The sequence below is a fragment of the Macaca fascicularis genome, chromosome 20, assembly GCF_037993035.2.
Source record: "Macaca fascicularis isolate 582-1 chromosome 20, T2T-MFA8v1.1".
NCBI lineage: Eukaryota > Metazoa > Chordata > Mammalia > Primates > Cercopithecidae > Macaca > Macaca fascicularis.
The window spans coordinates 3,377,601-3,405,269 of NC_088394.1; the positions used below are offsets into that span (position 1 = coordinate 3,377,601).

A 27,669-nucleotide genomic window follows, 5' to 3' on the forward strand; every position below is an offset into this window, starting at 1 on the left:
GTGCCCGGCTATGCAAGGAGCTTCCCAGGTTTGCATGTGCTGGGGTCCCCATGAAGGGCTGCTGTGGCCACTCCACATACTTGGCCAGGAGCGCTTTCTCTGCAGAGCCCAGCTGAGAGGTGCTGTCTGCAGGTGTGTGTGTGTTTCAGCTCCTTTGGTGACTCCCAGAAGGCCCCTCTGCCTGGAGCTGTTCTTAGAGGGTCTTGGAGTCCGTCTGGGTACATTAGCCTGGTGCTGGCGGCAAGTCAGGATGCACATTCTCCTGCCTGCTTCCTTTGTCTTCAGGGTTCTCTTCCCCTTTCGCCCTTCCTTCAGATTTTAGGCCCTTTTGGGAAGCTGATGACTCCTGAGATCTTGCAGGATGTGTCTGGCTGCTGGGAGGTCCGTCCAGCACCCGCTCTTTACAGTAGTGGTTCGCATTCTGTGTGTGGCCACCAAATTCTCGAGGTCAGGGCAGTTTTTTTTGCAATACTAAGATGTTATTTGTCTTTTTTCTCTCGTTCTCTGTGAGTGTATGGTGGAGTTTTTCAGTGACCACATGCTGTAAAATAGAATCTGTGTGCTTTTGGTCTTTTCTAGGGTCCTAAGTTTTTGGTATAAATATATGCTTTTTTTTTTTTTTTTTTTTTTTAATGAGACAGAGTCTTGCTCTGTCACCCAGGCTGGAGTGCAGTAGCATGATCTCTGCTCACACAACCTCCACCTCCCGGGTTCAAACAGTTCTGCCGCAGCCTCCTGAGTAGCTGGAATTACAGGCACACGCCACCATGTCCAGCTACTTTTTGTATTTTTAGTAGAGACAGAGTTTCACCATGTTGGCCAGGCTGATCTTGAACTCCTGACCTCAAGTGATCCGCCCATCTCGGCTTCTCAAAGTGCTGGGATTTCAGGCATGAGCCACCACGCCAACCAACAGATGCATTTTTAGAGATTAATAAATGTCCAATATTTCTACTGAGCTCTTACTTTCTCTTCATTTATACCTGCTATAGCCTCTGTAATTTTACCTTCAACTGAATCATTATTTTGAAATCCTGAAGTTTTCCTTGTGCCCACATGAGAATATGGTAAGTAAGTTCAGGATCACACCTGTAATTTCAGCACTTTGGAGGCCAAGGTGGGTGGATCGCTTGAGCCAGGAGTTCGAGAGCAACCTGGGCAGCATAGTGAAACCCTGTCTCTACAAAAAATACAGAAATCAACCGGGCATGGTGCTGCACATCTGTAGTCCTAGCTACTTGAGGAGGCTGAGGTAGGAGGATTACCTGAGCCTTGGAAATCAAAGCTGCAGTGAGCAGAGATCTTGCCACTGCCCTCCAGCCTGGGTGACAGAGTGAGAGCCTGTCTCAAAAAAAAAAAAAAGATAAAAGGGATTTTTTAATTTACATGGAATAGTTTACACTTAAAAAAGAACATTTTAAAAATAAATATGATGAGCTCTTTAAGATCCAATGTTGTTTGTTACAGCTTTTCAGACAATAAATTAAAGAGTCACTGAAGCTCTTAGAAGCTGCATTGTAGACGCTGGAGAGGCCACACAGTAGCTGGGAGACAAAGCCCCTGGCTGCAGCACAGCCTCAGGCTTGGCCACTCTGTGCTGCCACGGTCCACAATGCAATCGAAACTTGCTGGATTCAAGATGTGACTGCAAGCCCAAAGAGGGAGTTGACGTGTCTGCTGCTGAGTTGTGCTTTTGCCTCACAGTGGATGAGTCTACAGACAGCCTGGACCTGCCACTTGGCCTGTGTCCCCGGCTTCTCATCACAGATGATACTGTTTTTTTTTTGAGACGGAGTATCCCTCTGTTGCCCAGGCTGGAGTGCAGTGGAGTGATCTCCGCTCACTGCAGCTTCCGTCTCCTGGCTTAAGCAGTTCTCCTGCCTCAGCGTCCCAAGTAGCTGGGATTACAGGCATGTGCCACCATGCCTGGCTCATTTTTGTATTTTAGTGAAGACGGGGTTTCACTATGTTGCCTAGGGCGGTCTGGAACTCCTGACCTCAGGTGATCCACCCACCTCGACCTCCCAGTGTGCTGAGATTACAGGCCTGAGCCACTGTGCCCAGTCTACAGATGATGTTCTTTTACCCCATTGCTTGACCATAAAGCACAAAAGGCACTGACGTAGTCAGAGTGTGGAGTACCTGTGTGAATCTCGTGATTGGTTCCAGAACACGTTTTCCCATTTGTGCTGATGGTGCACAAGCCATGGTGGGTGGAACTGCTGGCATCTGAGCACGACTTGAGGCCATGACACCAAGCAGTGCCAGGGCAATAATCATATCTTCACAGCACTCACCCACAGGAAGAGAGAGAGAGGAAAGAAACCAGTCTCACTTCTGAGCATTTGTTAAAAATGATGAATTTTTTTTTTTTTTTTTTTTTTTTTGAGATGGAGTCTCGCTCTGTCCCCCAGGCTGGAGTGCAGTGGCGCGATCTCGGCTCACTGCAAGCTCCGCCGCCCGGGTCCACGCCATTCTCCTGCCTCAGCCTCCTGAGTAGCTGGGACTACAGGCGCCCGCCACCACGCCCGGCTAGTTTTTTTTGTATTTTTAGTAGAGACGGGGTTTCACCGTGTTAGCCAGGATGGTCTCGATCTCCTGACCTTGTGATCCGCCCGCCTCGGCCTCCCAAAGTGCTGGGATTACAGGCGTGAGCCGCCGCGCCCGGCTATGATGAATGTTGTTAACACTTTGTAGGATGAAGTGGAAGTATACAGAAAAGCACTCACTTCCGGCCGCAAACACGAGTGTGCAGCCGCCTCAGGGAGACGCGCTCGTGACTGTTGGCCTGCTGTCCTCATGGAGTGTCTGACTGATGGGCAAACTGCCGTTATGCAGACTTAGCTATTTGGCCAATATTTTTCTTGAAAATGATTGGAATGAGCTTGTTACTTTAAGGAAAACAACTGCTCATATTTATATCAATGATAAAACTGAAACCTTCAAGTGAAAATTGGAATTTTGGAAAACTTTATTCATCACTGTGAGCTTGATACCTTCCCAATAAAAGACTTTTTTTAGATTCTTTTTTGTTTATATTATTTATAAAAAAGAAATAGAGACAAGGTCTCACTGTGTTACCCAGGCTGGTCTCGAACTGCTGGGCTCAAGCATTCCTCCCCCTTTGACTTCCCAAAGTGGTGGGATTACAAGCGTGAGCTACTGCACCCAGCCAAAAGTCTTTTTTTTTTTTATTCTATTTTTGAAACGGAGTCTCATTCTGTCACCCAAGCTGGAGTGCAGTGGCACTATCTCAGCTCACTGCACCCTCCACCTCCCAGGTTCAAGCGATTCTCCTGCCTCAGCCTCCCCAGTAGCTGGGATTACAGGCGCGCACCACCACACCTGGCTGATTTTAGTATTTTTAGTAGAGACATGGTTTCACCATATTGGTCAGGTTGGTCTCGAACTCCTGACCCCAAGTGATTCACCTGCGTCGGGTTCCCAAAGTGCTGGGATTAAAGGCCAAAAGTCATTTTTGAGGAGATACATAGTGATATCAATGAACTGATCTGTTGATTCTATAGAATGAAATTTGTCAACATTTGGAAGCTTCACATAATTCAGTGAACAGCTGTCTTCCAGGTGACCAATGTATGACCTATAAAATCATGTGAGGGCAGAAAAACCACTAGTGCAGGGTAGATTGATGGTTTTTAGTGTCACGGTGTATGAAAATTTATTGTTACGAATCAGATTTCACATTGCAACTAAGCTTTAAGCAGCCACCACTTTGTGAATTGTGGTGTAGTATCCAAGAAGAATATCCACAAACATCTACATTTATTCTTAGCCAAAAGGCCAGGAAGTGACACAAATCTCTTAAAAGGCTGAGTATACTCCTCCCTTTTCTTGCTGTTTATCTGAGTGAGGCTGGGTGTTTGTCATGTCCTTCTGCCTGAACACAGGTCTTGGCAGAGTGTGGGCGTGGGGGGCGTGGAGACCCAGCGCTCTCCTTAGGAGCTGAACCGGAGAGGCCTGTGCAGCGCACAGGGTGGCACACTCTCCTCATTCATTTTTTTTTTTTTTTTTTTTTTTTTTTGAGACGGAGTCTCGCTCTGTCGCCCAGGCTGGAGTGTACTGGCCAGATCTCAGCTCACTGCAAGCTCCGCCTCCCAGGTTTACGCCATTCTCTTGCCTCAGCCTCCCGAGTAGCTGGGACTACAGGCGCCCGCCACCTCGCCCGGCTAGTTTTTTGTATTTTTTAGTAGAGACGGGGTTTCACCGTGTTAGTGAGGATGGTCTCGATCTCCTGACCTCGTGATCCGCCCGTCTCGGCCTCCCAAAGTGCTGGGATTACAGGCTTGAGCCACCGCGCCCGGCCTCCTCATTCATTATTTTGTTTTGGAAAGTAGTTATTTTAAAAATAAAAGTAATGTATGTTAGTAGTAATTGGTTTATTGTTTTTTAATGAATTAAATATTTGAAAATGTCTTAGTTTTCATTTCCTGTGTAGTACGTATCAGTTGATCTAAAAGCTCTTTGGGGTCTTCCACAGAGGTAAAGAGTGTGAGGGGCCGGCCGGGCGCGGTGGCTCAAGCCTGTAATCCCAGCACTTTGGGAGGCCGAGACGGGCGGATCACGAGGTCAGGAGATCGAGACCATCCTGGCTAACAAGGTGAAACCCCATCTCAACTAAAAAATACAAAAAAATAACTAGCCGGGCGAGGTGGCAGCGCCTGTAGTCCCAGCTACTCGGGAGGCTGAGGCAGGAGAATGGCGTAAACCCGGGAGGCGGAGCTTGCAGTGAGCTGAGATCCGGCCACTGCATCCCAGCCTGGGCGACAGAGCGAGACTCCCTCTCAAAAAAAAAAAAAAAAAAAAAAAAGAGTGTGAGGGGCCATGGGACTGGAAGGTTGGAGAGGAAACCTGGGACCCATCAGCCTTTGCCACTGGTTCCCTCCCTCACTGGCGGCGAAGCTGAGCCTGGAGAGCCCTTCCAAGCTGTCGGGAAAGCCACCGCCGGAGCTCTGGCTCCTTGCTGGGCTCTCCTGGGCGTGGCAGGTGCTTTGCTAGTGGCCTTGGGCTTGGATCCTTGACAATGCTCTTTTTGGGGTCTGGGTGAGGGAGGATGGAGGAGGTGGTGAGAACCCGCACTTTGGCATCAGGAAAGGGGGTTTTCTGTGGCCACCCCTTGTGGATTGCCCTGCACCCTCCTCTGTGCAGAGGTGGGGAGAGGCATTGCCTGTTTTGAGGGAGCCAAGATGCGGTGTATGAGAGTGAGGCTCCTTCGGAAAGCCCCGTGTGCATGGCGAGTAGTTAGGCATGTCTTCAGGTCTTCAGCTCTCATCTCACCCAGCCTCCCGGGGAGGAAAGGGCTCTCAGGGCGGGGGACTTTCTGCAGGAGATAGTAAAAAATTGAATTAAAAAGGTGATTCCAGCCTGGTCAACATGGCAAAACCCTGTCTCTACTAAAAATACCAAAAATTAGCCGGGCCTAGTTGTAGGCACCTGTAATCCCAGCTGCTCAGGAGGCTGAGACAGGAGAATTGCTTGAACCTGTCACTGCAGACGTTGCAGTGGGCCGAGATCGTGCCACTGCACTCCAGACTGGGCAACAGAGTGAGACTCTGTCTCAAAAAAAAAAAAAAAAAATCAAGGTGATTCCTAGAAGTACGGAAACTTCCAAGTAGGTGACAGCAAGGGGCTGTTTCCTGTTGTGAGCTGGGGGGTTAATCCGCTGAACACACACTCTGCTCTCGATGCCACCAGTGGAGCTTTGCCCGCAGTCTCTGTCCACGCACCCTGGGCCACCGGGGAATGGATGTTGTCCATTTCATTGTCTCTCGCAGGTGATGCTGGCGCAGGGGTGGGTGGCGCCTGTCTGTGGGGCCCTTGCCTGCCTCTCCAAGGTGCTGGCGTGTTCTGTCGCTGAGCCACTCTGGAGCTTCAGTGTCCCTGGCATGGGTGACACTGCTGGGAGTGCCTCTGGGCTCCTTGCCTGTGCCCTTTTTTTTTCTCAGGATGGATTTCTGGAAGCAAGGCTACTTCTCAGTCCTATTTCCGAATCACTTCCTCAGTGAGTCCTCCCCAGGCTGCAAGTGCCGAGCGGGAGCATCACTCCTGCACGCCTATGCCTGTGGCATGCCCAGCTGATCAGGGCAGAGCAGCCCAGCTCAATTTCTTCGTTTAGGGCCATTGATAGTTTCTTGTGTCACTTGAATTCCTCTTCTGGGAATTTTTAGTTGGTGCCATTTTGCTAAGTTTTCTGTTGAGTTCCAAGCCTCTCGTGGCACTGTGAATTTGCTGTGGGGTGCAGGTGGAGGCCCACGGCGGCTGGATGTGGAAATCCTTTCCCACCCCAACTGTGGTCCTGGTGGTTTTTTAGGTGGAGGTGGCTTTGTCCTCTTGCCGTGGCTCCCGCAGCTCAATGCTGGGCGGCTGCTCTCTCAGCAAGGAAGACGGCCCCTCCCACACAGTTTGCAGGGATGGGCTGCTGTGTTCTTGTGGTTTTTCTCTCCTTGGAGTTGATACTTTAAACCATGTATCTCATCACCTGTTCTGGCACTTGCTGGCGTGTGGTGAAAGCTGAGGATGGGAGAGGCCATGGGGCTTTCTCCATCCTCATCCGCCTGCAAGAGCTCTGACCAGCCTGGGCTCAAAGGGACCCTGTCCCTCCCACACTGCCTGCCCCGGTGTAGTTTATTATGAATTTCCCTTTGTTATTCCTCTGCGCTGTTTCCTGGTCACAGGCCTGTCTGTCAGAGTGGCTTCCTGCCGGCTCTGTGGTCCCTCCAGGCATTTCTGTGCTCTGTGCTTTCTGTGCTGTGGTGGATCGGGTCTTCCTCATCACATGTCCTTTTCAGGACCCTTCTTGATTTGTTTCTCTTTGTTTTAATCCCCACGTTGTGTGTGTTGATGGTGAAGTCCCTGGTGTGAGAGGAGGGTTGCACTTGCCCACATGCCGTACACTCCTCTTGCTTCAAACTCACAGGATGGGGTGTGTGTGAGGCCAGGCCCTGGGTCCTCCCTCTTGGGGCAGGCCTGGGCACCTCTGCCCAGGTCTAGGTGGGTCAGAGGTAGGGCTGGGTAAGCCCTGGGGGAGGATGCTGTGCCCCCAGCTTGGCCAGTCAGGTCTTCTTACAAGTGCTATTGTTCCTGTGTGCAGCCAGGCAGGCATGTGGATGTGCTCGGATATTTATTTGATCGTCTTATGCCTTCTTCAAATATAAAACATATTATTAGCCGGGCGTGGTGGCTCACGCCTGTAATCCCAACACTTTGGGAGGCCTAGGCAGGAGGATCACAAGGTCAGGAGATTGAGACCATCCTGGCTAACATGGTGAAACCCCGTCTCTGCTAAAAATACAAAAAATTAGCTGGGCGTGGTGGTGCACACCTGTAGTCCTAGCTACTTGGGAGGCTGAGGCAGGAGAATCGATCACTTGAACCTGGGAGGCAGAGGTTGCAGTGAGCCAAGATGGCGTGCCACTGCACTCCAGCCTGGGTGACAGAGCAAGACTCTGTTTCAAAAAAAAAAAAAAAACAACCACACACATACATTATTTCTATAGTAGAACCTCAGATCAGGAATTTCAGTAAGAGCAAACAGAACACAAACCAGTAACTGTTAGCTTTAACCAAAAGAGGTAAACTGCAGACATTAAAATAGTATCTTGGGGCCAGGTGCCGTGTCTGATGCCTGTAATCCCAGCCCTTTGGGAGGCTGAGGCAGGCGGATTACTTGAGGACAGGAATTCGAGATCAGCCTGGCCAACAGGGTGAAACCCCGTCTCTACTAAAAATACAAAAAAGTTAGCCTGGCGAGCACAGTGGCTCACACTTTTAATCTCAGCACTTTGGGAGGCCGAGGCAGGTGGATCACGAGGTCAGGAGGTCGAGACCATCCTGGCTAACACGGTGAAACCCTGTCTCTACTAAAGATACAAAAAAAATTAGCTGGGCATGGTGGCAGGTGCCTGTAGTCCCACGCTACTCGGGAGACTAAGGCGGGAGAATGGTGTGAACCCAGGAGGCGGGGCTTGCAGTGAGCCAAGATCGCACCACTGCGCTCCAGCCTGGGAGCAACAGAGCAAGACTGTGTCTCAAAAAAAAAAATTAGCTTGGCATGGTGGCATGCATCTGTAGCTCCAGCTACTCAGGAGGCTGAGGTGGGAGAATCTCTTGAACCCGGAGGCAGAGGGTGCAGTGAGCCGAGATCTCACCACTGCACTGCAGCCTGGGTGACAGAGTGAGACCCCATCTCAAGCAATCAATCAATAAATAAATTAATACATTGGCCAGGTGTAGTGGCTCATACCTGTAATCCCAGCACTGTGGGAGGCTGAGGCAGGAGGATTGCTTGAGCCCAGGAGTTCAAGGCCAGCCTGGGCAACATTAGCAGGACCCCGTCTCATAAAAAAAAGAAAAAAAGATTAGCTGGGCATGGTGATGTGTGCCTGTGGTCCCAGCTATTTGGGAGGCTGAGGTGGGAAAACGGCTTGGGCGCAGGAGATCGAGGCTACAGTGAGCTGTGGTGGCACCACTGCTTTCCAACCTGGGTGACCGAGCAAGACTTGGTCTTTAAAAACAAAAATCTCTGAAGTCTCAGGAATCAAAAGTGAGGCGTGCTTGCTCATAAGGTATATCGAATCAAAGCCTGTATTTGAAAGTTGCTCTTTGAATTTCTGCCATCTCTGAATAAAAGTGTTTTACTATGATGGAAAAGCCAGAGGAGATATTCTTACGGCAAGTCCAACTTGGGTCTTTCAGGGCTTTGTGATTATAAACTACTCTGCGGGTCCTGAGCACTGAATCGAGGGCCCCAGCTTGCGGGGTAACTTGAGGGTGATCATCTCATCCAGCTGTTGACTCCACGGGCAGCCACCTTTCAGGAGGCAGTTCTGCGCCTCACCACAGCTTTGTTAAGGCAGCAATGACTGTGTCACCTGCCCGTTTCTGCGGCACGGTCCTCCCCAACCTCTTCCCTGCTGTGTGGATGCCACTGGCAGTGAGGGGACAACAGGCACTGTGTCTGGTATCTGCAGGCTCCGTTGCAAATACACATTAAGGCTCTGCATGGCAGTGGCGTGTGTGCTGGGTTACGTGTGGTGGTCTCTGCTCATCCCGAAGTGAGGCTGGCTCTGTGAGGAGAAGGCCAAGGCCACGAGGAGTTCATGTGGCAGGAGGAGCGTGGAGAATTTCTGTTTGTGATTTTCACGGGAGCATCTCTTTCTTGTTTCTTTCCACAGGCACCAGTTTGTAGAAAATAATTTAATACTAAAGATGGGCCCGGTGGATAAGCGGAAGGTGAGTGGTCAGTGGTCCCGATGCTCTGCACGCACGCCTGCATCTTCCCCGACTCCAGCTCAAGGGAGGGCAGCTTGGTGGTGTGGAATCCTTCCCTCTCTTGATTTGCATCAAACATCATCTCTGGATTTCATAGCTCGGGAAGGCTGTGAGCCCCTCGAGAAGCCGTGTGGAGCCACACACGTGGTGGTTAGGGCCGAACACAAGCATCCTCGGCACACTCCTGGGAGCCTGGGGCTGCCCGTCGTGAGGTTTCCATCAAGCTGAAGAGGCCACGTCTGATATCTTAGCCAGTGTTCTCACACTGCTTTAGAAGTGTTTCAAAACCATTTAAGGGTTATTCTTTATTTTATGGATTGAAGGGATCCAGCACTTAGCACATGGTCTGCGTGGAGCCAGGCAGGAGTGTGGATGTGCTCAGATATTTATTTGGTCATCTTGTACCTTCTTCAAATATAAATCATATTACTTCTATAGTAGAACGTCAGATCAGGCATTTCAGTATGATCAGACAGAACACAAACCAGTAACGGTTAGCTTTAACGCTTGGTTAGAAAATATTCATCTCCAGGTGCTCACATGGGGCCACTTCCAAGCGCAGGCTCCTGGCCTCTGTTCCTAGCCGTGTGTCCTCCGCAGGCAAGGACCTTGGTGCGGGTGTGTGGAGGCCAGTTCCCGAGAGCAGGCTCCTGTCCCAGGCAGAGCAGAGGGGCCAGGGGAGCCATGGGCCTGACCTGGATGGGCCTGAGCTGCAGCCCCTGTGACCTTAGAAACTGGGCCTGGTGGGGCAGGAAGTACCCTGCCCCTCGGTGAGTGCACAGGTGGTGGCGGTGGCCCTGTGCTCCGAGCAGCTCCGAGGGGCTGCCCAGCCCTCTAGGCTCCAGGAGATGCTGCCAGCACTGGCCTCTGAGGCCTGTTTTGTGTGTTTTGGTGTCAGGGTTTATTCGCACGACGACGACAGTTGTTGCTCACAGAAGGACCACATTTATATTACGTGGATCCTGTCAACAAAGTCCTGAAAGGTGAAATTCCTTGGTCACAAGAACTCCGACCAGAGGCCAAGAATTTTAAAACGTTCTTTGTCCACACGGTGAGTCTGTTCCCAGGGATTCTTGTGTGCAGGGTGATGGGAGGGCTTTGTAGCATGTGGGAAGCAGCCGCAGGCCTTGGCCAGAGGGAGCAGCGGGGATGGGGCAGCTGCCTTGCCCTTTCCGACATCCCAGATGCCCACACTAGCGCTCAGTCCTGAGGGGCAGGGGACGCCCGTGCTTGGTTTCAGTGTGGTGGTGACTGGGGTGTGGTCATCAGCCTGCATGTTTGCTTTCTGCTTGTGTGAAGAACCACCACACCCACGTGCTTCCAGGACTCGGAATGGCTGGTAGCAGGCAACGCACCAGGTTGGGGTGGGGGTTTTGGTGGGACTCCTTCGGGAACACTAAATGGCTTCTGTCTTTGCAGCCTAACAGGACGTATTATCTGATGGACCCCAGCGGGAACGCACACAAGTGGTGCAGGAAGATCCAGGAAGTTTGGAGGCAGCGATACCAGAGCCACCCAGATGCCGCTGTGCAGTGACGTGGCCTGTGGCCGGGCTGCCTTCGCTGCCAGGACACCTGCCCCAGCGCGGCTTGGCCGCTATCCGGGACGCTTCCAGACCACCTGCCAGCCATCACAAGGGGAACGCAGAGGCGGAAACCTTGTAGCATTTTTATTTAAAAGAAAAGAAGAAAAAACACACCCAACCACACAAAGAACAAAACCAGTAACAAACACAAAGGAATTCAGGGTCGCTTTGCTTGCTCTCTGTGCTCTGTGGAGGCCTCCATGTGCCCTCGTTGCCATGGGGACCCAGCTCCGTGCACGTCAGCCCAGTCCCACCCAGACTAGTGGACAGACCTGGTGTCACCAGCTTCTCCTAGCATCAGTCCGAACCATGCGCTCACCCTGCCCCAACTGTGTGCTGGTCCTGCTGTGGCCAAGGGGACCGGGTGTGTTTGGCTGTTTCTGCCCCTCCCACTGTGGTCCTGGAGCTCTTCACCAGGGAGGGAGCCTCTGCGGCCCTGCCAGGGGGCCGCACCTCTCTGTGGAGGGAGCCTCTGTGCTTCTGTCATGTGCTCCCTTTCTTGCGTCTCCCTGTGTATGGCCCTTAGGCCTGGCCGGGCCCATCGCACGTCCCTGTGGTGGCTCTGGCGGCAGGCTTTCTGTGGGCCTGCTGTGTCGGCAGGCAGACTCGCGTGGTGAGGAGCGGGCTTTCTGTGGGCCTGCTGCGTCGGCAGGCAGACTCGCGTGGTGAGGAGCGGGAGGGGTTGGAGTGGTGTGGGAGCAGGCTGCCGAGTGGAGGGTGCCGTCGAGGGCTCCGGATCCCTTGTCCTACTTAGCAGTGTTGGTCTCTGGGGCTGGAAGCCGAGCGCATGCTGGGAGCGGTACTGTCAGAGGTGAGCCCAGTTAGTACCCAGCCAGCTCACTGCATGAGATAGGCCTGCCCCAAGCCCTGGGTGGGGCCAGGAGGTGCCTTGGAGAATCCAGCCGGAGCAGAGAGGGCCTGCTGACCTGTGTCTGGAGGAGAGAGGCCTGAGGACCTACTAAACGGTTTAAATGTCCAGGCCTCCCCAGTCAGTGAAGTAGGGTCTGAGAGAACCCTGGCCTCAGCAGACCCAGGGTGATTCTCCTGCAGAGCACACCAGGGAGTGCAGGCACCACCATCACACACACTCCTTTTGTGCTGTGGCTAAAACTTCTCAGAGCCCACTCAGTTTCTACATCTCTGCATCAAAAATCTCACAGCCTTCTCATGCTGCCTGCTCATCTGGCCCCATAAAGAGTGGACTTTGCCAGTTGCTGTTGCACAGGAGGCGAGAACAGGACACTTCAACCCCAGCTTGCTGGTCTACTTTCCTCTGCCGGTTTTGGGGCTGTTTCCCTTTGATGCTTTGGTGGCCTTCCCTGCTGTAAGCACAGATAGGCCAGATGCATTTGTCCTTTGCCTAGCTGCTCCCCAGGCAGACACTGCTTCTGCTGGCCTGGCAGGTCCGGGTCCTCCTCTCCCTGCCCAGGTTGTCCCTGGAGGGCAGCCCTCAGTCCCGTGGGGGAGAGGCAGACATCGCTGCCCACAGACCTGCCTCTGACTCAACTGTGTCCACCCTCCCTGCTCCCTACCCCCAAAATCACAGATGACTCAGCAGTGACCCTGTGTGCCCGGCCAGGTCCGAACTGAGAGGGAAGGTGTCCTTTTCGCACTGCTAATGATGAGAGTGGCTCTTTTTAGCTAGGCAAGTGCAGATGGGAGCCTGGACGGGGCAGAAATGTTCCCCAGGCCCTGCCTGCGGTTTCTGCCTGGGCCTTGGCTGCTGCTGTGTGTGAGCTGCACGTGAGCCTGTCACCGTGAGCTGGGACGAGCTGGGCCACACCTACCCTGGGGCGCCCCAGGGAGCAGGACGCTCCGGGGCCCAGCACGTTGCCCTGGGCCTGTGGCCGGAGTCAAGTCCTCTCTCCTCCTGCTGGCTTTTGGAAAGGCTTGGCTGTGTTGGGGAGTCTCTCTTGGTTCTTTCAGGAATTTCTGTTCAGGCTTACTCCTCCTTATCAGCTCTTTTATCCATCTCAGAACGTCCTGTGTCTCCGTGTAGGAGAGTGGCTTCCTAACCCTCCTAACTGCACGTACAGGCACAGGAAAGACGTCTCAGGGCGTCTGGTTATAGGGAAACAAGGGGAGCAGGGACGTGGCTTTAATTGGAGCACTCGGCTGGGCTGCTTGGGGAGACTCTCCTGTGTGTTCTTCCTCTGGATAGAACCACCACCTCCTGGGCGTCACTGACAAGCTCCATCTTAACCTCCAAAGCCACAGAACTAGGGGCTCAGAGCCAGAGCTGGCAGCTGACAGCTGATGATGCCATTGCCTGAGCTCATGACAGCCAAGTCCTTCTGTGGGTCACCTTTCTCCTCACCCAGCCCCTTTCTCTTACCTTTTTAAAGGCTCGTGTGTTTTCTCTCTTTACCCTGCGCTTGCTCATGTCAACTCCAGTTTTATCCAGCACATCCTTAGAGCCATCACCTGGCATGCAGGTGCCTTACACTCTACGGTGGAACGTGGGGTACCGTGTGTCCACACAGACGTGCTTACATGGAATTACAGTTGTGGGTTTATCCAAGGTGAGGAAGATTTCACCTGCTGTTTAATAGACCTGGGGCCATGTGCCTCCCCACACGTGGGCAAGGACAGGTGGAATGTCAGGACCACACTCTGTGGCTTCTCGGCACAAAGGGGAGGGGAGGGAGGCTGTGGTCGCTGCCGGCCTAGGTGCCCCAGGTGCCTTGCCTTTCTCTGGGACGCAGCTGGGGGCTGGCTTCTGAGGGATTCTTTTCTCCCCTCTTTGGCCGCAGCCAGGGCGGTGGGCAGTCCTGGTGTGGAGCACAAGCCTCTCCACCGTAGTGAAATGGCTCTGCACCACGGCTACCACGTGGAACCTTAACTTGCGGAAGGCTTGTTAACAATTCTTTTTGAGAGAGATGGCTGGTCATGCCACAGCCGCTGGGGACTCCGCCTACTCCAGCCCTCTTGGGACACACTGTGGGATTTGCGGCCCTTCCCCAGAGGAATTGTGGAGACTCTCCCATGGCACAGACCCCCAGGCACCAGCACAGGGCTCTGGGTGACTCAGAACTGACATTTGTCTCTGACAAGATCAGCTGTAGGCTCGCCGCCCAGAGAAGACCACTGTGAGCATTTTGGCCTATATCCTGCCCCGCCATTTGTTCACTTTTTCAACTAAATTGGGAACATCCGACACACGCTGTTTGCATCGTCTTCTCACTTGATATTCTAAGCATTTTCCCATGTCATGAGTTTCTCAGAAACACGTTTTTAACAATTGTAGTGTTTAGTTGTCCATTTACTATAATTTATCTGACCCATTTCCCTACTGTAAAATATTTAGACGGTTTCTGATTTTTCCACTATTTAAATAATGCTGTGATGAATATCCTTAAAATCTTCTGATTTCTTTTTTCCCCCCTTAGATGCCTAAAAGTGGTATTTTGAGGTCAAAGAGTTTGTTCATTTTAAATATATTTTTCTGTCTCTCTCTCAACCTTATGTTTAGATGCTCAGAGTTCCAGTAGCAGAACCACCTTAGTTGTGTCTTGCAGATTCTGAACAAATCAGTTTCTGACAAACTGTGTGTGTTCCAAAGAATGTCTGAATAAGACCGCTCTTTATTTAAATGCTAAGAGGATGTCATTGCTCCAATCCATTTGTGGCCGATTTTTTCCAAGAGCCAGTTTCCTTGTTTTGGTTGCAAGAACCTGGCTCCGCCTGCACGTCAGCTCTCTGCCATCCCTGCTGCTGTGGCTTTCATGGGCTTGGCAGTATTTTCAGAATCTTGTACTTTGTGTCCACAATGGTACTGAATTTGCATCTGCACAGTCAGCAGAGATAACAAGTGTTGAACTGACCTTGCCACATGCTTAGTGAGTGATTTGTAATTAAGTTTATAGACTCAGAAAGTACATTAGGCCATTTGGAATCAGTAGCAGAGCAAAGCCTCTACTTGAAAAAAACCATGTCGCTGATTGGGTTTTCTGAGTGCATTTGTCTCCCCGCTCCTGCCCCTGCTTCAGGCCTTAGTGGTTCAGAAGAGCCCGGCAGCCAGGCTGGCTTTTTCATTGTAGGGCGTGGTTGTCCCAGCTGGTGTAGATTTCAGGCCGTCTCTTCCCCACTCCCTGCCCACAGTATTGCAGATTGCCTGGCTGGCGGCAAGTCCAGACCACCCAAATTTGGTTGGATTTTTATTTCTCCACTTTAGCTGGGGTCCATTGATTGTACGGGGGAACATGCAGGAGGTTTTTCTAGGCACCGCGTTCAGTGCTGCTTCACTCTACCAGAGAGTATGGCCAAATAGCACAGAATTTGGTTTCTTGCCCTCCTCTGAAGCCTGAAGCCCCCTTGCCTGGCTGGTCCACAGAGCCGGGGTGCTCACTGCTGGGACTTCAGAGCGCAGCTGCTGTGAGAATACGGTGAAGGTACTATGTTCTGGAAGATGCTGTCATACACTTTTCCCCAGTTATTTTCAAACTCAAACCTGACATGAACCTATGTTGACTCACTGGGTGGGGTCCCTTCTTACGCAGCACACGTGGCAAGTGCCTGAATTGGGGCTGGAGGCACTTCAGAGCCTCTGAGGGGCCACCACTTCTGGCCCAAAATTGCAGGGTTGTAGATGAGGCTGCCTGTGGAGAACTGATGTGAGGAGGAAGCTGTTTCCAACAAAGAGCACTTTGATCTGTTGCTATGGCTGTGGTGAGCACAACTGAACGAGCCTATGTGTGTACCTGAATTTTCCCCATAACTCATTTCTTCAATATGAAGAAACACCAAACTATGTACAGGGAACTTTTTACAAAAGGCAGACCTTTTTTTAGCCGTGTAACCCACGTAGCCTAACCATCTGGCAGAATGACTACAAATAGGGGTCATTGTGCTGGTAAAAGCCTCTATTATGACTGTAAGTTGGACGTTGGCAAAATTTAATTGTTACAGTATTTAGAGCTGCTGTAGCTGTTCCTTCACAACATAAAATAGGAGAAATGACGAGTACGTCTTTCAGGCGGGTGGCAGTCAGAACATGCGTAATCTCTACCTGGTCTGTAGCTGTAACTGTGATGTACAGGCAAAGCAAAAATTAAGAGACTTATGAAAACAATGCAATGATATTAGGATATACACTTTTGTATTTTTATTCTTATATAAGGTTATTTGCTGGCTATTGTTGGCCTCTAGTTCAGTCTGTGTTATTTAAATTCTAATATATGAATTATTTGGATTGAATTCATGTTCGAGGCCACGTTGTTGTATGTATTGATGTACAGCCTTGAATGTGAATAATTATTGTAAACTATATTTTACAACTTTTTTTCTGGCTTTATTATATAAATTTTCTATTGGGTCAGTGATTTAATCATATAATTTAATGAATCTCTTTTTTTTTCCCCAAATATATGTGCTTTAGGTGTAGTTACCAGATGATGAATTTTCCTCGTATGCTCAGTAGTCTTGTAATAAAAAGCATGTAGAGTGTAGAGGTTTGCTGGCGTGGCTCTTCCTTTGACCCCCTCACGGAGTGGGGGCGCGGTTGAGGGTGGTTCGCTGCCAGTGCCCTCTAGCGTTGGCGCCCCAAACCCGGTTCCACTCCCGCTGGAAGCTGGCCCAGCCTGCTGCTTTTCCGGGTGGGAACTTCTGCCTGCCACGTGACGCTGCCGCGGGCGTTCTATAAGGGCGGACCTGTGGGCGGGAGAGAACGCAGAGGACGCTGTTGAAAGCCGGACCTTCCGGTGTAGCGGAGCTGTGGCGGGGCTTACTGGAATCGTGGCGGAGAATCACTGCTAGCTCCTGCGGAGTTCCTCCCACCGGCCCGGGACGACCTCTGGGCGGGGCTGAGGTGGCTGCCTGTGCCGCCCTTAAAGGCGGGGCTCACGCCCTGGCACAGCGACCCGGAGCGTGTCCAACAGGGTCCGACTCAACGTCAGCGGCCCCTACTTCCTCACTACTCGGCAGACGCTGTGCTGGGACCCGAAATCCTTCCTGTACCGCTTGTGCCAGGCCAACCCGACCCGGACTCGGACAAGGTGAGAGCGGCGCGGGGCAGCCGAAAGGGTCTGGGCCGTCCGGGCCTGTGGCCGCCGCACACGCCCTGCTCTGCGCGGAGGAGACCTCAGCGGGAGCGGGCGACTCTCCTCCGGCTTCGAGCCCACGCTCCCTTGTCGCCATCTCGTCCCCAGCTTCCCCTGACCCCCTACCCTGGGAGGGGAGGGCGAGGATCGCGCGCTGGCGTCCACTGTTTCGAGGATACTGAGTCACTTCACCTTGGGGTGTCTCTACCTCGCGGTCTTTGCTTTTCGGTGGAGGCGGCTCGGTGTCCCTTTGCTGTGATTCTTCTTTTTCTCAGTAGGTTCTTTTGCCCAGGGTGTGTGAACGCCTTCTCTTCTCTGTCCTAGGATACTTGCTGGCTCTGGAAACAGAACCCTTGTTGGTCTGTCCTTTCACATTCTGGACGTTTGAATTAACGCTGGCGTGGGTTGACATGGGCGGCCTCTTTTTCCCAGTGACTTGCATTTAGAGAGTTGGCGCTCCATCCTCTCCATCCACAGCACGCATCACCCACTCAGCACCTCTTAGAAGATGCATCCGTAGTGTATAGTATGATTATTCGAAGGGAATTTTGCTCATGTTAAGGGTTGCTTTAGGGTTGTCCAGGAAGAGCCAGGTAGGGAATCTTTCAGTCTGCTTTTTTTTTTTTTTTTTTTTTGAGACGGAGTCTTGCTGTGTCGCCCAGGCTGGAGTGCGGTGGCGCGATCTCGGCTCACTGCAAGCTCCGCCTCCCGGGTTCCCGCCATTCTCCCGCCTCAGCCTCCGAGTAGCTGGGACTACAGGCGCCCGCCACCTCGCCCGGCTAGTTTTTTGTATGTTTTAGTAGAGACGGGGTTTCACCATGTTAGCCAGGATGGTCTCGATCTCCTGAGCTCGTGATCCGCCCGCCTCGGCCTCCCAAAGTGCTGGGATTACAGGCTTGAGCCACCGCGCCTGGCCTCAGTCTGCTTTCTAATTAGCTTAGTTTTCTCACTGTCTTCGCAAAAAGACAGGAATTTCCAGGTTAGTTTGCCGCTTGTCTTTCATCAAGCGAAATGCTCATGCTGTTGGGCAGATGGCAATAGAAACCTTTTATTACCTTTATTAAGAGTTGTAGAGCCGAGGAAGAGTGTCTTGGGAGTTGTGCAGGATTGAAACTTAGAAAAAAAAAAGCCTGAAGAAGTTGTTACCTGTTTCTTCAAGGCAGTTCACAAGCCTTACACTAACTTTGCTGGGTCTGTCAGTTGAGTTTACATGATTGCACTTGACTTTGTGCCGTGGCAGCCAACATTTGCCATGCATGAGCCTTCCCAGAAAGGCTGGGATCCCTCTTCAAGTTTGAGAAGCCTGACTGAGACCATTCTCAGCATGGCATGACCATGATCAGGAAAAGAGAATCTGGAGTTACTGCTAAGGCTGCCTTGTGGGTAGAAATGAGGGTTTGAGATGCCAACACTCCTGACTCTCCCCACAACTTCCAACTGTTTCCATTGCTCATTTGACCAAGCCGTCTCCTCAGAGAATTGACTCCCAGGAAATGACAGTATAGGCTTTTGTTAGCTGTGATTTTCCTTTTATAAGGGTGGGTGTATGTTTTACTGTTTGGTTTTTCTTTTTAAATAGCAGGGCTTAGTGGTCACTCCCTTGCCTTTCTACTCAAGCATTCCTGTTTTGTATGTGAAATTAGATTTTAAATTGCTCTTGTCAATTGGGTTCTTTGAGGCAGTGTCTGTCTATTCAGCACTGGAGCACTTGATTCAGAGCTGATTAACTTTAGCACAGTTAAGGTGGTTCATCCCTTTATTTTACTGTTCCTTAAGACTTTGTTAAAAATTATGGGCTGGGCTCGGTGGCTCACACCTGTAATCTCAACAGTTTGGGAGGCCGAGGCAGGTGGATCTCGTTGGAAACCAGCCGGGCCAATATGGTGACGCCCGGTCTCTAGTCAAAATACAAAAAATGAGTCGGGCGTGGTGGCAGGTGCCTGTAGTCCCAGCTACTCCGGAGGCTGAGGCAGAAGAATCGCTTGAATCCGGGAGGCCGAGGTTGCAGTGAGTCAAGATCACACCACTGCACTCCAGCTTGGACGATAGAGCAAGACTGTCTCAAAAAAAAAAAAAAAGCTTTACTGTAGGAATCAGTTCTTTGGGGGAGGCATAATATATCTATGTTATGCTTGCTCTTTTCATCATCCTCCATTTAACCAGGTTTGATTTCCAAATGGTAAAACTGAAACTCAGAACATGAAGGTAAAGTAGCAGTACAGTCTGTCTCATAAAATAGTTGGAGTAGGGGCCGGGCATGGTGGCTCACACCTGTAATCCCAGCACTTTGGGAGGCCGAGGCGGGTGGATCACCAGAAATCAGGAGTTTCAGACCAGCCTGGCCAACATGGCGAAACCCTGCCTCTACTAAAAATACAAAAAAATTAGCTGGGATTGGTGGCGCGTGCCTGTAGTCCCAGCTACTCGGGAAGCTGAGGCAGGACTGTCGCTTGAACCGAGAGGTGGAGGTTGCATTGAGCTGAGGTTGCGCCACTGCACTCCAGTATGGGCGACAGAGTGAGACTGTCTCAAAAAAAAAATACTAATAAATAAATAAATAATAATTGTAGTGAAGAAGGTTAGTTTTAGTGACAGATAATTTGCCAGAAGTGTAGTGCTAATTCATATGAGTCCCAATACTGTTTTTCGTCAAATGAGGAAATGTGTAAAATGCTTCATCTTAGTTTTTGTCTCCTGTGGCTCTGATGAAAGAATGTCCCAGGAGATTCCTCCTAATTAAATCCTGAGTGAGGAATCTGAGGAGGAGGGGAAGGGGTGTCAGGAGTGGGAGGCCATTAATTACATGATAGAAGACAAGCAGGATGTTGCTTCACCTGTAAAGATCTCTAAGCTCTGACCTCAGAGTTGAGATTCATGAAAGAATATTCCTAGAGTTGGATTTAAGCTTGAATCTGGTGGAAGAGTCCCTGCCTGGATTATTGGACTAGTGTGGAGTGAGCACCTGGGCTTGCAGAATGTGGGGGTCTGGAGAGGAGTTGGATGGCGAGATTTAAGGGGGAGGATTCCCAAGAAACCATAGAAGCTTTGGGTGCCTGAGAGGTTGGGAGAGCACCCTGCTAAAGCATCCTATCTGGCAGGGAGGGGAGCTCTTGACAGACGGGTTGTTAGGGAGGGTGATGAAAGCCACACACATCAAGAGGCTGACCTGCTTGCCCTCTGGCCCCACATCTAAGCTTCTGGGCTGTGAGTGCCCCCAACCAAGTCCTCAGAGCCCAGCTTGGGACCCACCACCCACCATACTCCATGCTCCCAAGCCCTTACTCTGCTGTTCCAAGGGCCCACGGATGCCACGAAGTTCTCTTTCTAGATAGCCTGGTGTGAATTTTCACTTCCTCCTGGGACTTCCCCCAGCAGGACTGTGGCTGTGTTGTGCATTTCAGCATCTGCTCATCTGCTGCTCTGTCATGTTTCTCTTCCATGGTGTCTTTAAGGGCAGGCCAGGTGGAATGTGGCTTCCCAAAGACTCGATTCATTTGGGTTAGGTCTCTTGTACTGCACGATCCCTGGCCCATAGGCGTTGTTGGAAACAAAGTCGAGTTTGTTGTTTCCAGCTAAACCAGCCCCTGCCTTAGTGTGGAGATACTTCAGGAGTTAAAAGGAAACAGGAAACACTACTGCGTTAGGGTTGGAAACCACTCAGAAAGAGGAGGATTTGGGGAGGCTTCGGTTCCTGCAGCTGAGGCGGCCCTGGAGAAAACTGCACGTGAACTTTTGCCCTTTGAACAGGGCCCGTGTCCCAGCTTGAGGGTTGCAGATGTGGTGGCATCAGATGGGTCTTTGAGGGGTGGGGCAGTCAGGGTGCCTCTAACAGTGTACTTGGTGTTGGCAAGACCTCGGGGGTGGAAAGTTATGAAAGGAATTGTTCAGACAGGGCTCAGTGATGGGCTGTGGGCTGGAGTACTGTCTTTGAAGCCGCTTGGCAAGAGAAGTGGGGATCACGTCGAGTGGGGATGGCAGATGATGTTCTGTGTAGCCAGCACTGGTGAGAGCTGCGGCGGCCTCAGTGTGAGGCTGTGAGTGGGTGTGTGCGACGGTGATGGACTTGGTTTCACACTTCAGTTGAGGATGTGGCTCTGAGCATGTTCTTTGCTCTGACCACAAGTCATCTTCTATTCTGGACATGAGCGATGGTCCCCGCGGTGCTGGGGGCTCCCGGCTCCTTCCCCACTGCAACAGGTGCTGGTCCTCAGCAAACCTGTTCTCACCTCTTTATCAGGTGCCTCATCTGAAGCCCTTTAGACCTTAGGCCACGAGTCAGTGCCATAAATTCCTGAGAAAAGGACTCGCCTCTGGTGATGAAATGGAACATTTCTATTGGGTTCAGTCCTAGCTAGGAAGAATGAAAGAGAACACTTTTGAGCCATTCTGAGAAGAGCTTGTTTCGGGGCACCTGACACGGGCCTGCGGTCTTCGGCCTTCTCGCCTGCAGACCTCTGCGGGTGGCTGGGAGGAAATGCTGTCGCTGCCTGGGCAGTTCCTCTTTCTGGCCCTGCAGGTGCAGCCTTCAGTGGCTGTCGTCCAGCAGGGCAGTGACTAGTCTTGGTGTAGCAGGAGTCAGAAAACTGGCCCACCCGCCTGTTTTTGCAAGGAAAGTTTTACAGGAATGCAGAGATGCCCGTTTGCTTACGGATTGTGTGTGGCCGTTTTTGCTCTGAAAGGTCAAGATAGAGTGAGGTCTAAAGCCTCGCCAGGGCTGGTCCCCGGTCAGAGAAGAGAGCAGTGGCTGTGATGGGGCACCTGCTGCCTGGTCTCTCCCCAGCCCTGTTGTTAGCCACCAGGCATCCCAGGGACTCCTTTTCAGACTCTCGTAGGCACTTTGGTTCTTTTAGCAGATCCCCCCTCCACATCTCAGGTCAGCAGTCCCCAGGCATGGTCTTTAAAGCCTGGGGAAGAACCTGCCTGCGTGGCACCATGGGAGGGGTCCTCGTTGCGGAGGGGCCAGCAAGCCATCTCTCTCCCAGGATGTGCTTGTTCTCCGTGGGCGTCAACTGGGCAGCTCTCCCTGGACTGCAGAGCACCTAGAACATTCTGGCCTGGGGTTGGTGTGACGGAGCATCTTCCTTGGAGTTGGGGAGCCTGGGTTGGACTCTGCCCACCCCGGGCCTGCCTCGTGACTTGGGGTGATTTCGTGTCCCTGTGAGCTGTAGTTTCTTCCTCTGTAAAGTAAGGGTGACATCCTCTCCTGAAGATGACAGATGTGGTGCCCCCGCCCCGTACCTGGTGCCAGGCCAGTGCAGTCAGGAGAGGCTGTGCCTGGCTATCTTCATTTCATGCTTATACTTGGTTTTTATTTTTAAATATTTATTTATGTATTTATTTGAGATGGAGTCTCGCTCTGTTCCCCAGGCTGGGGTGATTTCGGCTCACAGCAACCTCTGCCTCCCAGCTTCAAGCAATTCTCCTGCCCCAGCCTCCCAAGTAGCTGGGTTTATAGGCAGGAGCCACCAGCCACCATGTCTGGCTGATTTTTGTATATTCAGTAGAGACGGGGTTTTGCCATGTTGGCCGGGCTGATCTCGAACTCCTGACCTCAGGTCATCTGCCCACTTCGGCCTCACAAAGTGCTGGAATTAGGAGTGTACTTTGCTTTTAGAAAGGGTATGCCAAGGCCGGGCGCGGTGGCTCACGCCTGTAATCCCAGCACTTTGGGAGGCCGAGGTGGGCGGATCACAAGGTCAGGAGATGGAGACCACGGTGAAACCCCGTCTCTACTAAAAATACAAAAAATTAGCCGGGCGCGGTTGTGGGCGCCTGTAGTCCCAGCTACTCGGGAGGCTGAGGCAGGAGAATGGCGTGAACCCGGGAGGCGGAGCTTGCAGTGAGCCGAGATCGCGCCACTGCACTCCAGCCTGGGCGACAGAGAGAGACTCCGTCTCAAAAAAAAAAAAAAAAAAAAAAAAAAAAAAAAAAAAAAAGGTATGCCAAGAACGCTTTCCCCTCTTGCAGCTGCACGTAATTCCTGTTAATGTTGACCTCTGGCCACACTCAGCCCTGTCAGCCTCGGGTGATACACCGGAGACCCCTGAAGGCCGTGTGTATGGCCAGGAATGCCTCTCCCCAGCAGTCTCCCTGCTGCCACCCAGAGCTCTGGCTGACCCTAGCAGGACAGGCCCCCACAGGGTGTGTCTCCACCTCTGGGTGCTGGTGCTGTGGGAAGGGCAGGGCTTCCTGGGCAGCCCCCGAGTTTTCTTGCAAGAAACCTGAGACCCCTGCTCCTGAGAGGGCTCCAGTTCCTGCCGAGCAGAGCAGGACCCTGCAGCGACCTCAGCTTGGCAAGACCCCCTGTGGTGCACCTGAAGCATGTTTCTTCCCAGAGAAGCCGCTGGACCTCATGTGAAGGGCCAGGTCATGAGACCACACACGTCTGCTTCTCACTAAGCTTTGAGTCATGCGTGGGGCACGGACCTCCCAAATTCCAGTTTCTGTGCTGGGTGAGGCCCAGAAGCAATGGAAGGGGAGGGGAGGGGTAGTGGGGAGGCAGCAGGCCTGGCGACTAGGGCGCAGGCCCCCCCCCCCCCCCCAGCTCTCCGAATCTGGGTGCCTTGGACAAGCCTCTTGCTGTCTGGCCTCAGTTTCCCCATTAGTAATTGGTGACATCAAAGGCCCCTCGTGGGCCAAAGACACCACACATCTGCATAAAACAAAAAAAGAGTAGAGGTGAAGCTTTTGTGTGCGAGATTGGATAATTTCAGAGTAAAAACTCAGTATTTCTTTTTTTTTTTTTTTTTTGAGACGGAGTCTCGCTGTGTCGCCCAGGCTGGAGTGCAGTGGCCGGATCTCAGCTCACTGCAAGCTCTGCCTCCCGGGTTTTTACGCCATTCTCCTGCCTCAGCCTCCCGAGTAGCTGGGACTACAGGCGCCCGCCACCTCGCCCGGCTAGTTTTTTGTATTTTTTAGTAGAGACAGGGTTTCACCGTGTTAGCCAGGATGGTCTCGAACTCCTGACCTCGTGATCCGCCCGTCTCGGCCTCCCAAAGTGCTGGGATTACAGGCTTGAGCCACCGCGCCCGGCCAAAACTCAGTATTTCTAATTAGGTTGATTGCAGATGGTGGTGCACAGAAAATTCTATGCCTTCGCGTCTAGATTTCTGTGGGGCAATTTGGCAGAGTTGGCTCAGGGCACCTCCCCCTCTTGATTTCGTCCCCTCTGGTGGCACGTGTCTCCGAGCACTGGGAGTGACTGTGAGCCGCAGGGCTGACCGGGAGCTGCGGGAGCAGTGGGCGGCAGCAGGGTTATGTTCCGTTCAGCATCTGGCGTGAGAGTTTGCCAGTCTCCACCCTCATTCCTCACTGCGGTTTTTGTTTTTTTTTTTTTTGAAACGGAGCCTCGCTCTATCGCCCAGGCTGGAGTACAATGCACAATCTCAGCTCACTGCAGGGGGGCTCTCGGGTTCAAGCGATTCTCCTGCCTCAGCCTCCTTAGTAGCTGGGATTACACAGGCACCCTCCACCATGCCCGGCTAATTTTTGTATTTGTAGTAGTTGGTCAGGCTGGTCTTCAACTCCTGACCTTAAATGATCTGCCTTCCTTCGCCTCCCAAAGTGCTGAGATTAGAGGCATGAGCCACCGTACCCAGCCCTTCACTGCCATTTTCAAGGCTGGTGGTTGTATTAGGGACCTGTCCCTTGGGGGCTGGTGTACCCCCATGTTGCCCCTGGTGCTTTGCTTGCTGGGCGATAGCATGGATGGTGGAGAGCTGCAGCCAGAGTCTGGTGAGATGAGCAGAGTGGCCAGGCTCGTTACCAGCCTTCTCTGAGCACTTCTCTCCTGAACAGACATCCGTCTGTGGTCGTCCTGTGGACTTCGGGAGTGGGCAAGCGCTCAGCTTTGTCTGCAGGATCTTCCTCCATCTCCTGAGACTCTGTGCCCCCGGCTCAGCACTGCCTCCAGTGTGCTCCTCTCCAGGAGCCAACCTTGGCTCCTGCTCTCGCTATGGCCAGGATCCCCCTTCTCTGTAGTTTGGAAACCGCCCTGCCCTGCCTACGGCCCGTGGCTCTGGCTGAAGGCTGCGACCCCTGGAGATGGGTGGGTCAACCCAGCCAGCTTGGGCCCAGCCACAAGTGGGTCAGATGCCAGTTCAGCGAGGGGCGGGAAGATGACTTGCTTAAGGAAACACTCTTAATTATGGTTTTTGTTTTGAGATAGAGTTTTGTTCTTGTTGCCCAAGCTGGAGTACAATGGCACAATCCTGGCTCACAGCAACCTCTGCTACCCAGGTTGAAGCGAGTCTCCTTCCTCAGCCTCCTGAGTAGCTGGGATTATGGGAACGAGCCACCACTCACAGCTCATTTTTGTGTTTTTAGTAGAGACGGTTTCACCATGTTGGCCAGGCTCGTCTCAAACTTCTGACCTCATGATTCACCCACCTTGGCCTCCCAAAGTACTGGGATTACAGATGTGAGCCACCAAGCCCAGCCAATTAGGGCTCTTTTACCAAAAAAACCCACCACGAATCTTCCTGAGAATCGCGCGCAACCACGGGCTGCGTAAGCCATGGGACGCACGGGAAAGCCAGGAAGAAGAGCACCCCCACGCCCAGCCTGTAGCATCTCCCTGGCTTCCTGGCTGCCTCTCCTCACCCATCTTAGAAGCCAGGGCATCGTTCCTTCTTTGGGCAGGTGCCGCTGATGGCCCAGGTGCTGTTCTAAATATCCTTGAGGTGCCCTTGCTGCCTTTGTCTCTGTGAGCCTAGGAGTATATCCTGAATATTTTGTTTTTATATTTCCCATGTTCCGTATTTTTGTTTCTGCATCAGGGTGGAAGCTACTGAGCCGCATCCCCGACACCGGCAGTGAGCTGCCCAGGTCCTTGTGCCTGAGCTGGGCACTGTCTGGGCCTGGGCTGGTGCCATGAGTAGACTCCGCATGCACTAGGCCCATCTGGAGCACATGGCTCACCCGAGCTCAGAGCACCAAGACCATGCATGTGCATGGATGCGAGTCAGGCCTCAGGGAGACCTGAACCCTGGTGGGATTTGGGAGTCTTGGTTTAAGACCCCAGCACTTCCTATAGATGTGGAAATCTCCCCCTGAAAGCCTCAAAAGAGTGCACCAAGGCCATTGCCAGTTTGCCCAGAGTGCCCTGCTGAGTCGTCAGGCCTGTTCCTCTGTCCTGCTGTGCAGTTTTAACTGATGGCAGTCCCCGCCCCACCCTCCTTCCAGCCTTCGTCCTTCCAGTTGCAGGGCTGGGGCAGCCTTCTGTGTCTGGGGGTGCCCAGCAGGCTTCCTTCTCCTCTTGCACTGGCCCAGGGGCCGAGAAGTGCATGGTGGGTTGTCCTGGCCTAGAGGTCACGGCTCAGTGCCCAGGTCCTGCCACAGGCTGGGTGCCCTGGCGCTCATGGCGGCCCTGAGCTACATGAGCTGGTCTCCTCCACATTTTGCTCATAAACTTAGGCCTGGGGTGGCCGGGCCTTAAGCCTGCACTGAGGCCAGGCCTGGAGGCCTCCATGGCTGAGAGGGGGGCTTTCTGGGGTTGTCCTGGGCAGAGGCGAGCCTCGGCACACTATCTGATCTTTCCTGACCTCCCACCAGTGGTCTGTCGAGGGAGCACTGAGCCATGAATGATTCCTGAGCTGAGTGGTGTGCGGATGTCATGCGGCCACCATTCTCTCTGTATGGGGGTGGGGCGGGGAGGAACCCTAGACTAGGGTGGCAGCACTGGCCACCTTGCCAGACTTGGACCCCTCTGTGGGAAATGGGGGCCATTTTTTACCGGTTGGGCAGGACCACCCAGCGTCCTCTTCCCGGGAGCTGGCCCTTGCTTAAGAGCTGTGGAGTCTGGAGGGTTGGGGAAAGTCAGGGGCAAGCCCAGGAGGCAGGGCCTATGGGGTGGGCAGCTCTGGCTGGAGTGTTCTTGGGGAGGGTGGAGGAGGAGGATGGGGTCAGGTCTGTGTGGAGTTGAGGTCAACTTGAGGAGTAGGGGCCCACTGAGGCTCCGGGTCCAGCACCCCCATGCCCGGAGCCATAGTTGATTTTATCTCAGCCGCGAAACTCAGTTTTGTTCCTCTGATCTAAGAGCAGGTTTTTACAGGTTTGCAGTAGTGGACTTTGGGGAAAATCTCTTGAAACCACTAGGTCTTAGCACCCAAATGGCAGAATTTGTCCATGGATGAAAATAGGGTCCTAGCGCGGCCCTGTGCTTTGTGGTGGAGACACCTTCGGCCTCCCCGTATCGCCGAACTTGGCATTCCCGTGGCCAGCACCTGCCCAAGGCCCCACAGGAGCCCCTCTGGGGGAGGGGGCTGCTCCTGCCCTGACTGGGGTGTGGGGTTGCTTCTCGCCGGTGCTTGGCCCTGGGCCTTGCCCGGGAGGCTGCCCAGTGTTTCTGAATGGAGGTCTCAGCTCCCCGCTCTCCAGGGCGCCCGCAGGCACCAGCCCCTGTGGGAGTGACTCGCAGGTGGGAGCAGGACTGGGGGAGGCAGGAGCTGCCCCAGCAGAGCCACACCTAAGGTCTGAGTCCGTGTGGAAGATGGGCCATGCTGGCTTCGCAGTCCCCCCGTCAGATGTATGGCCGACAAGCAGGCCTGGGTCTAGATAAGGTGACAGAAACTGCCTCTTCTGTCTCCCCCACAGGGGCTGCCTGGGGCGCTTGGGCGCCCGTCTTGTACTCACACAGCTGGGCCACTGGGCCTCTTGTGCTTGGTGGAAGGGGCTGCCAGGTGTGATGTGTGGGGCACCCCGGGCCTCAGACGGCGTCTGCCCACATTGAGGTGACCGTGATAGCAGCAGGGGCAGTGC

At 52.8% G+C, this 27,669-nt stretch overlaps 2 protein-coding genes and 1 pseudogene across 4 annotated transcripts in view; 2 read left to right on the plus strand and 1 right to left on the minus strand.

Annotated features, from left to right (window-relative positions):
• Positions 1–16,320, plus strand: part of PDPK1 (3-phosphoinositide dependent protein kinase 1) — an 80,417-nt gene extending 64,097 nt beyond the window's left edge. For all 3 annotated transcript variants that reach the window (XM_045381441.3, XM_074028603.1, XM_045381442.3), the window contains 3 exons: positions 9,192–9,249; positions 10,187–10,339; positions 10,708–16,320. In XM_045381441.3, the coding sequence (XP_045237376.2) occupies positions 9,192–9,249; positions 10,187–10,339; positions 10,708–10,824 (328 nt within the window). In that variant the 3' untranslated portion in view covers positions 10,825–16,320. The remainder of the gene's footprint in view (positions 1–9,191; positions 9,250–10,186; positions 10,340–10,707) is intronic.
• Positions 15,076–27,669, plus strand: part of LOC123570453 (uncharacterized) — a 67,848-nt gene continuing 55,254 nt past the window's right edge. Inside the window, exons 1-2 of the mRNA XM_065537674.1 lie at positions 15,076–15,129; positions 16,579–16,866. Of these exons, the coding sequence (XP_065393746.1) occupies positions 15,076–15,129; positions 16,579–16,866 (342 nt within the window). The remainder of the gene's footprint in view (positions 15,130–16,578; positions 16,867–27,669) is intronic.
• LOC123570452 (3-phosphoinositide-dependent protein kinase 1-like) overlaps positions 18,650–27,669 on the minus strand; it is a 63,776-nt pseudogene continuing 54,756 nt past the window's right edge.